The following is a 10,396-nucleotide window of genomic DNA, read 5'->3' as shown; positions in this document are numbered from 1 at the left end:
CTTGATTCCCATTGATTTGATTTCTCAGATCAATGGGAGGACATCTCTGTCCTCTTCTCCCTCTACCCCTGGTTCTGGTGCACGAAACGCTTTTCGGTCCCTCGATCCTGAGGGCCAAGACTCCCTTTTTGGGGCTTGCCCCTCTGCGGACCTTTCCCTTTAGGGAAATCTGAGCGGACCTTTCGCGGATCCTGCACCTTTTTCTTTCGCCCAGGGGTAGAAGTAGGGTTTTTTGTTTGATTTCCCTCAGCAGGATACCTTATAGGGCTAGGCTCCCTAGATTTCTGCTGCTGGGAATTAGGCGAAGATGTCGCTGGCTCCGTGTTGAGTCCAGCGGTCATTGCCTTGGGGTGCACGTGAATGCCAGCTGCTTCCATGGCTTTTTGCATGGCTAGCATCACTTCCTGCATTTTCTGGTTTTGCGCTTTCTGAGCTTCGATCTCGGCTTCGTGATCGATAGCTTTTTGTCTAAGAAGCACCAGTTCCGAGTAACTTCCTTCGTCAGAGGCATACTCGTCGAGGTTTCCCTCGTAGTCCTCATCGGGGACTATTTCTTCTTCCTCGGACTCCTCTGCTGCTCTTTAGGCTACATCTTCCTCGTTTGGGTCTTGAGCATCCTCCAGAGGGCGAGGCTGACGTGTACTTCTTGTCTCCACCATATTTGTGAAGTCAAATGCTTGTTATGTAGCAGCTTTCTTCAGCTCTCAATGAAAGCACCAAAATGTTGACCGAGATTTTCGGCAACTACTAAAATATGATTATAATATTGAGCTGTAAGAAAGTGAGAGAATGATTTTTACGTGGTTGGGGCGTTAATGAGCCTTAGTCCACGAGTCTTTGTTATTAATAGATGTATTTAATACAAATTCTACACTTGAGAGAATGTCCCCTTTATAAATACAGAGAATGTTCTTGGTGAGTATTTACTCTTCTTGCTCATATGCAGCCCAAGATTCTCGATCCCATTTAATGAGCTTTGAGGGGGTATTTATAGTATTTTGGTGGGGTAATCCCTAGAATTGTTCTTACAAACGTATCTGTAAGTATCCATAAAGTTGGGTATTCCCAATGAATATACCATGAGTAATGCATGGTCAAATCCCTAGGTGCTGTAGGGTTTTTATGAGGAATGTCCTTTTTGCCTTGTGATTGATGTGACTCTTCGCAGAGTAGCCGTCGCTAGACTTAAATGATCATTACTGTGGCGCTGCTGTTTGGAGGTTGTGCCGTCAGACTTTATTGCGTGTTGCAGTCCCAACACGCTTCCTCCCATGCAGCATTAAATGCGACTTGATTGCTCAGGAGAAGCCTGACACCTCACAGAGAGGCTTTATGTTATGCGAGCTTCCGGGAGCACCTTGCACTCCGGGTGCCTCCTCCGGGACCTATGCCCAGGGTGCTTCCTTGTGGCATGCAAAGACTTAGCAAATATTTACAAGTTATCTGATCCACGTGTCCCTGTTCGATTGGCCCACGTACATTGGGTAAAATCAGGGGCAACAGAAACCATCAAGATTAATGTTGATGCCGCTTCATTTGAGCAGGAAAATTCCTATGGATTCAGGATGGTGGCCCGTGATCAACTTGGTTCCCCTCTTCACATTCATGCCGAGTATCATGGAGGCTACTTTCCACCATGAAGCGGTGGAAGCCATGGGCATCAAAGAAGCACTTAGTTGGATCAAGGCAAATCACTGGAAAGGTGTTACGATTGAGAGTGACAGCATGCTCGTCGTTCAGGCAATTCATTCTACTCAGTTAATAACTTTTGTGTTTGGTTTAGTTGTTAATGATTGTAGAAATTTATTATCCTCTCTTTCTGATGTTCATTTACGTTTTGTTAGACGATCAACAAATCGTGCGACCCACTATGTTGCTAGGCATGCACAATCGCTAACTGGTCGTAGCATTCTGGGGTCTTCTATCTCCCGTGATCTTCAGATTATTTTGTATTCAGAATGCTAAATTAATGAAGTTGCAATTTCATGTAAAAAAAAAATTACTTTCAAAGTACATTTTATATATTATGTCCAAACATATATTTTAAAAAAAAATGATAGTGATAGATACATTCTTAATCTAAAATTAAGAAAGTGTAGTTATAATATAGTGTACAAATTATTAAAAGTATATAAATTATTAATTTTTTTTTAATAATATGATTAATGATTTTTAAAACAAAAAATTTATTATAAAATTAAGATTTAAATATATATATTTTATATATAGATGTAATTTTATTCTTAAATATATAATAAAATTATTTTATATAAAATATCTACATAATTTTTATTTTTAAATATATATAATAATATTATAAAATTAATAAAGAATATTCTGTTAACTACTTAGATATTCTGATAAAGTTAACGTAAAAAAATTACCGTTAATCTAAGAATTTTATTACATAGCTACATTTTTTTTATATACAATAGATATATATCTAAATTGTGTGTATATTTTAATTATAAATCAAAAGAGAAAAACAATTAGTTTGAGACGAGTTTAGATATCATGTAGGCATGTGTAACTGGCTTGTTTAGCAATACTACTATTGTTTATTGGTACAATTAAACGTCGAATGTCATATGATTAAATATAATAGTTTTTATAAACTATAACTAACCATTAAGACCAGAGGCGGAGGTACTTTAAGGGGTGGTGTGACCATAGCCCCCAAAATATCATGAAATGTATAATATATGTAGTGTAGCTAAATTATATAAATTTACATATAAATGTATAATTATTTGCAGTGTAATATAAGTATTTACATATTTAAGAAAATAAAGTTATAAGTAAAAACATATTTAAATTTTATTTTTGGCACTATAATTTGGAAATTTTTTAAATTTATCAGTGATTTTAAATAATAAAATGGTACACAATCATAAAAATAAAATGCACTAAAATATTCTGTTAGATCTCGAACATAACGACACTTTTATAAGGTGTACTTTACATGAATATATATATTACATGGTAAAAAAAAATTATTGGATAATTCTATATATAGTAAATCCCCTAGCATAAAAGTTTCTATCCCTATCTATTTTTGTATTTAGAAGAATTTTTTAGTCCGATTTTTTTATAATTGTCTACGTTGTAGCTATTTAGAATCACATGTAAATTTTTCAAAAATTCTAAATAATTTACAGTGCTCAAAATAAGATTCAATTATGTTGTTGATGCGTGTCTATTTTTTCTTATACATGGTAAGCAACAGTTAAAACTTTATTTTCAGCATTGTAAAATTTTTAGATTTTTTGTTAAATTTTACGTGCTTATAAAGAAATAAGCTAAAAACTTTCGTTGAATGAAACAAATAAAATGTGTATCAAAATAATCTTTTAACGAAATGCAATATAAATTTTAATTTTTTTTTATATATATAATTAAGGGAAATTTACATGTGCAGCCGTTTTTTATATCTTATTATCAGTAATATTGTACAACATTTAATTAATAATTTTACCGTTTGTTTTATACCGTTTTTATTTTAATTGATATACTAAGCTGATACCTTTTTCTTTCTTTCTTTATTATTTTTTTCTTTTTTCCTTTTGTTTACTTATTTATTTGTACAGCATGTGGAATTAAGCATAGATAGATCCAGTTTATCCTTACCATCTTCCCCTCTCTTTATCTTTTTCTCTTTCTCTCTTTCTCTCTCTTATCTTTAAATTTTAAAAAGAATTTATGGTCATGTTGTTACTCAATTGAGCCTAGAAAAAATATTATTGTAATCTACGCTTCAATGTAAGCATTTTAAAATGCGGAAAACATATATTATTTTTGTTATTTCAAAAATCAAAGAAACCATTAGATTACTCATAATACTAATCGTATACTAATTAGTTATCTTGTCTTTAATCTTAGTCAATATTTATTTTAGAATTTAGTTAACTTAATTATTATACTATGATAACTAATTAGTTTTTACAATAAATTAAAATTACAAAACTGTATCTTAAATAATATTAAGATATCGTAATATACCTTTAAAATAACTAATTAGTAATTAATTTAGATGACTAATTAATTTTCAATCAATGGTTAGCTGATTGTGTGGTTATAAGAATAATGAAAATTTGTTTTAATATGCCAAAATAAACTTATGAACAAGACATTTCATGTGAGCAATGCATTTCATATTCAAATCTTTGACAAGTGCATATATTGTTATCCAAGTTTACTATGTAAGACATGTTACAGTCATGTACTTTGTATACAGCCAAATTTGATGTCTACACTTGAAGAAAAAAAGACCAATTAGTTTGTTATTTTATAGCACACAATGTCTTTGAAATAAAAAAAATAAATTGTTGTTCCAATATACAAAAAAATAGACTAATAGATTTATCAACATATATCATTATGTTTGATTATAGTTTACTCTGTATTGAAAAATATAAAATGTTGTTCCATCAAACAGAAACTAGTAAGTTTATTGACATATATATTGGTAGGCTATATGAAATGAATTATTGTTCTAATATACGAAAAGAAAAATAAAAATTTATTTCATCATGCCAAAATAAACCAATAAATTTATTAGCATGTACGATGGTAGGCTATATAAAAAATATAAACAAAGAATAAAATTTTGTTTCAATATGCCAAAATAAACTAATAAGTTTATTTGACATATATGAGTATATGCATATCTGATTATAGAATATTTGGTCTGATCATCATCTTTTTTATTTTAAAATTGATAATTTTATCAAAAGTAACCAATTGGTGTCTTATCGAATATTTGATTATAGAATATTTGGTCTGATTATAGAATATTTGGTCTGATTATCATCTTTTTTATTTTAAAATTGATAATTTTATCAAAAGTAACCAATTGGTATCTTATCGAAATCATAATTAATTGGTCTAAAAATATCTTTTATTAGTAATAATTCAAAAGTTATTTGTAACTTCATTCTTTATTTAACTAATCAAAATGCATATATCAATTTATATTTAAAAAATATGAGTGACTTAAACATTTATGATCTATATTTTTTTTAAATACAATTTACTAAAATGGTAGTTTACTGGATGACAACTCATTATTTTCGAAAATAAACTTGAAAGTTACTCAAATGTATTAATATAATCTAAATAATTAATTGATTATTAAAGTTTATACATGTAAGTTTTTGAGGTAACCAAAATATATCTCAAATTATATGATATAAAAGTGATACTTTTTAAGAAAAAGTTACTTATTAGTTTCTTATCAATATCATAAGTAACCAAAAGGTTACTTTTGAAACGCAGGAAAATTAAAAAAAAAAAAAAAAAAAATTCGGGAATAGTTTCATTTCAGGCATATTATTTTGGAATTAAGGTATTTTTTAATGACGTGACAAGATATTATTGTAATTGAGATTTGTTAGGTTATTTTTGTAATTATTTTGTATTTTATGTATATTTTTGAAAAAATCCCTATAATTAAACTCTCTAGCATTTAAGTCTGGCGAAATTTTTTGGAAGCAGCGATCCAGAGCAAATTGGCTAAAGGCTGGCGATAAGAATACTCGTTACTTCCACAATCGAGCCACTTCCAGAAAACGAACCAACTTCATTAAAACCCTCACCTTGGACGACAACTCTCAAATCACTACTCTTAATGACATCACGACCTCTTTCGTTAATTTTTATTCTAATCTCTTCACTTCCCAAGGCTCTAATGCTGAGGCGATGGCTTTCGCTATGAGGGGTCTTCCTAAACACCTTTCTCCCCAACAACATGCTTTCCTTTCCTCCCCCTACACTTTAGCCGAAGTCAAAGCTGCCCTTTTCCAACTTGCTGGAGACAAAGCCCCCAGACCTGACGGTTTGAACCCCACTTTTTTCCAAAAAAATTGGGATTCAGCTGGAAATGACCTTTGCCAGGCTGTCTTATCGGCCCTCTCTACTAACACCGACTTGGCTCCTGTCAATGAAACCTTTCTGGTTCTCATACCTAAAATAAAAAATGCGACTCGAGTTAAGGATTTTCGCCCGATCAGTCTTTGTACCACTTTTTATAAGGTCTTTTCCAAAACTCTTGCTAATCGTCTTAAATCCATCCTCCCTGATCTTATCTCCCACAATCAAGGCGCTTTTCTTAGTGATCGCATAATCTTTGACAACATCTTCATTGCCAATGAGGTTGTTCATGCGATCAATCATCGCAAGACTGGCAAAGTGGGATGGGCGGCCCTCAAGCTTGATATGGAGAAGGCTTTTGATAAAGTTGAATGGGTTTACATCCAGCACATTCTTCAGCATTTCGGTTTCCCTGTTTCTTTCATTTCTCTCATTCTCAATTGTCTCTCCTCTGTTTCTTTTCGTCTTCGCATTAATAACTGTCTTTCTCATCCTATTTTCCCTTCTCGTGGAATTCGTCAGGGTGATCCTCTATCGCCTTATCTGTTCCTCCTTGTTGCTGAAGGTCTTTCGGGGATCATTAATGCGAACTCTACTGCCAACTCTTTTCATGGCCTATCCATCTCTCGCTCTGCTCCCTCTATTTCTCACCTCCTGTTTGCTGATGACAGTCTTTTTTTCACCAAAGTGTCCTCTTCGTCATGCTCCGCAATCAAGGACATTCTTTTGCTCTATAACAAGGCCACTGGTCAATCCGTGAATTTCCACAAATCGTCAATTCTTTTCTCCCCCAATACCCCCCCCCCCTCTGATCGTCAAATGTTTAGGGACTCCCTTAACATGGATGACAAACCGTTCATAGACAAATACCTCGGTGTCCCTCAATGTTTCTCTCGATCGAAGAATTCCTCTTTCCTTTTCCTTTTGCAAAAAGCGAGCTCCAAGTTGTCTGTTTGGAACCAAAATCTTTTCTCCAAAGCCGGTAAAGAGGTTCTCCTAAAGTCCGTCATCCAGGCTATTCCTTCTTACGCTATGTCTTGCTTCCGCCTACCTATTTCTCTTTGCAAACACTACAGCCGTCTTATGTCTAAATTCTGGTGGGGATCTCTTGGCCAAAACCACAAAATTCATTGGAAAAAGTGGGACAACCTTTGTTCTTCGAAATTTTTCGGAGGGTTGGGTTTCCGCAACATTGTGCACCATAACCAAGCTATGCTGGCTAAGCAAGCTTGGCGTCTTCTAACTTCCCCGAATTCTCTGGTTGGCCAACTTTTAAAAGCCAAATATTTTAAGCGAAACGATTTCTTACATGCGGCCATTGGCCATTCCCCATCTTTCTGTTGGCGTAGTATTCTTTGGGGTCGGGAGCTTCTCTTGAAAGGTCTCATTTGGAAAATTGGGGATGGCAATTCGGTTAAGATTTCTGAATCCAATTGGCTTCCATCCAACGACAAGATTATCTTTAAACCTGGTCCTCTCCCTCCCTCCCAGACTGTCTCCTTTTTTATTACCCCGGATCGGCATTGGGATTTTAACAAACTTCAGCATTATTTTGACGAGGGGATGTGTAACTCCATTCTATCTGTGCCTATAGATCCTTCTCACTCTGATGCTCTCATTTGGAATCATCATCCTTCTGGTTGTTTCACTGTCAACTCTGCCTATCATCTGGCTAATTCCTCCATATCTGGCCCTGGCCCTTCCAACCCTGCTAACTATAAAAGTTGGTGGGTCTCTGTCTGGTCCTCCAGCATACCCCCTAAAATTAAACATTTTGTTTGGAAAGCTTTCAATCATATCCTCCCTTCCAACCTTAACCTCTTTCATCGTAAATCAATTTCCTCCCCTTTCTTCTCTATTTGTCACTCTCACCCAGACTCCAACACCCATTCCCTCCTCCATTGTTCCAGAGCAGGTAAAGTTTGGAAGCACTCTTCTTTTTCTCACTTTTACTCTATCAATAAAAACTGTGATATTAAGGAATTTATGCTTAGAGGTTTTGATTTTCTTTCTAAAGATCAATTTGTCACTTTTTTGGGTTTGCTTTGGTCGATTTGGAACAACCAGAACAAAGCTATTTTTCATTCTAACAGGGAACATGATTACTGTTTGGAGAATTCTGTTAGTTGTTATTTGCAGGAATACAAAGAAGCTCAACATCGCATATCCCCTTGTTTTGTCACATCCCAGCCTTCTTCAACTCTTCAGGTGCCTCCTAACATGTACCAACTGAATGTAGATGCCGCCCTCTTACCCTCCTCAAACAAGCACGGTTACGGAGCAGTCATTACCAACAGTCGGGGTCAAGTAGTTGCCACTTTATCCTCCCCCTCAAAGTCAGGGCTCCCGCCAATTTTTGCAGAAGCCGAAGCTCTCCTCCATGCTTTGAGTTGGTGCCAGGCAGTCCGCTTTCCACTTGCTATCATTGCCTCAGACTGCCAGAATTTGGTTCACCGTATTCAGAAGTTCAGTCACGATCGTTCTGCTCTTTCAGGCTATATTTCCAAGATCGTCTCCTCTTTGTTTCCTTTTCCAGGTGCCTCGGTTCATTACATCCCAAGGACATTAAATTCCACAGCCCATGATCTCGCTCGAGCAGCCCTTGGAACGGACGAAGAGAAAATTTGGAACTACTCTAGTTCCCTCTCTTGAAGATCTTAGTCTTTTCTGTTGTCTCTCTTGGCTTTGATCTTCTTTGTCAAAAAAAAAAAAAAAAAGTCTGGCTCCGCCACTGAGATTAAGACGTAGCGATAATGATGCCTCATTATAACAATGAGGAAAATGTTTTTATTTTATATAATAAGGACAAAATGCTTAGACGATTTATTAAAAGGAATATGATGAGAAGAGGTCATCGACTTATCCATAATTATATATGAGTAGGTATATTAATTTTTTGAGTTGTTAGGTTGTTGTGTTTATGACACATTTTACATGTTATAGCTAGTATTTTTTTCTTATTTTTTTTTATTAATATTATAAATATATATTGTCTCATTAGAGTAGAAGATATAAATTTAAAAGATAAAATATTTTAAAGAGAGCTAAGTAAATATGTTTAAAGCTTAGGTAAGTCAACAATATATTTAGCAAAGAAATATGTAATTATTTTTACACAAAAAGAAAAAAACAAGAAATTGTAACTTGTATAAAGACTGTGCATAGATAATTATAATCAAAATTTGAAAATTGAAAATAAATCGGTTAAGGCTTAAGAATAATTCGTATTTTTATCTTTTGAATTTTTGATACTGATCATACTCCTTAAAATATACAGCTTGATAAATTTTTTTCTTAAAATATAATAGTTACATAAGTATATGTATTCTGTTAGGCGTTAAAAGTTAAGATTTTCACTTTTTAAACTTTGAATAATACTAAATTTTGCCTCTTTTTATTAAAAAAAAGTTAATTTTTAAAATTATAATTTTTTATTAATTCTGAAAAAGTAAAAAAATCCTTAAAAAACTGGATAAAAGTATTAAGTTACGTTAAAAAATATCAAGTTTACTTAGCTTAAATTATTCTTAAAAAAATATTTTCAAACTTTATTTTATTAATAAATACATATCTTAAAAAATTAAACCGAAATTATTAAAAATCTAATAAATAATTTAAATAAAACTAAGATATTGTGAAGAGAAAATCAAGCTTATCTATATTTACAAATACATATCTTAAAAAATAAAGAAAAATAATTAGAAATTCAACATAAATATAAATTATTAAAAAAAAAAAAAGAAATTAAACTACAAAATTATTAAGTTTACTTAAACAAAACTAGATTTTTTGAAGAAAAAAAATAGTCCCAAACTTGTTCCCATAAAATTCAATTTTTACAAAATTTGAATTTTTAATATACCTTTCTTATATCTAAATGGATTTTCTTAATAAAAATTAATTTATTTTGAATCGCTTAATTATTTTTAATTTTTTTTTTAATTTTATTAATCATTCAAAATATTTTTTTTAAGATCTAAATTAATTTTCTAATATTTACCAAAAAAATTATTGAATTTTTTTTATTTTTATTTGAATAGGATACAATTTGATAGTTGTCAAAATTTAGGGGCTAAAGTTACGAATTTACAAAGATACGTTATTAGCATTTAAACAAACGAATAGGACAGAACCTAACATAAGAACTAAATTTCTGTAAATGTAAAAATTCAGGGAGAATTTTTAATAAGTATATTTTAGGAGGCATGATCAGATATGTTGAAAGTTCAGGAGATAAAATTGCTAATTATTTTTACTTCAATTATTACGTTTGTATGCCTAGGTTAATTTTTGTAGGGGCTAAAAAATATATATTCATGTTTTGGTACAATTAAATATAACAGTACACCGTAATTTGTTATTCGTAATTTGTTATTCGTTACCTCAATCACAAGGAATTCACTATACACTGTAATTTGTTCTTCATTACCTTAACCACAAGAAGAGGATGTTGAGGGCAGGATTAGTGATTGGAGCAAAGTCGTAACAAGGTAGCCGTACTGAAAGATGCGAATTGCAGCCAGATCAC

General features: G+C 32.6%; 1 protein-coding gene across 1 annotated transcript; it reads left to right on the top strand.

Moving 5' to 3' along the window:
* The first annotated feature begins 5,697 nt into the window (after positions 1 to 5,697).
* LOC115699202 (uncharacterized) lies at positions 5,698 to 8,520 on the top strand. The gene has a single exon (XM_030626490.2). The coding sequence runs from the start codon at positions 5,698 to 5,700 to the stop codon at positions 8,518 to 8,520; it is 2,823 nt and encodes a 940-aa protein (XP_030482350.2).
* Positions 8,521 to 10,396: the final 1,876 nt, after the last annotated feature.

This window comes from Cannabis sativa, chromosome 6 (genome assembly GCF_029168945.1).
Source record: "Cannabis sativa cultivar Pink pepper isolate KNU-18-1 chromosome 6, ASM2916894v1, whole genome shotgun sequence".
NCBI classification, from domain to species: domain Eukaryota; kingdom Viridiplantae; phylum Streptophyta; class Magnoliopsida; order Rosales; family Cannabaceae; genus Cannabis; species Cannabis sativa.
This window is presented reverse-complemented; position numbering and strand designations above follow the sequence as displayed.

Coding starts and splice junctions, on each gene's coding strand:
- LOC115699202 (XM_030626490.2), top strand. CDS start 5,698: ATGGCTTTCGCTATGAGGGGTCTTCCTAAACACCTTTCTCCCCAACAA.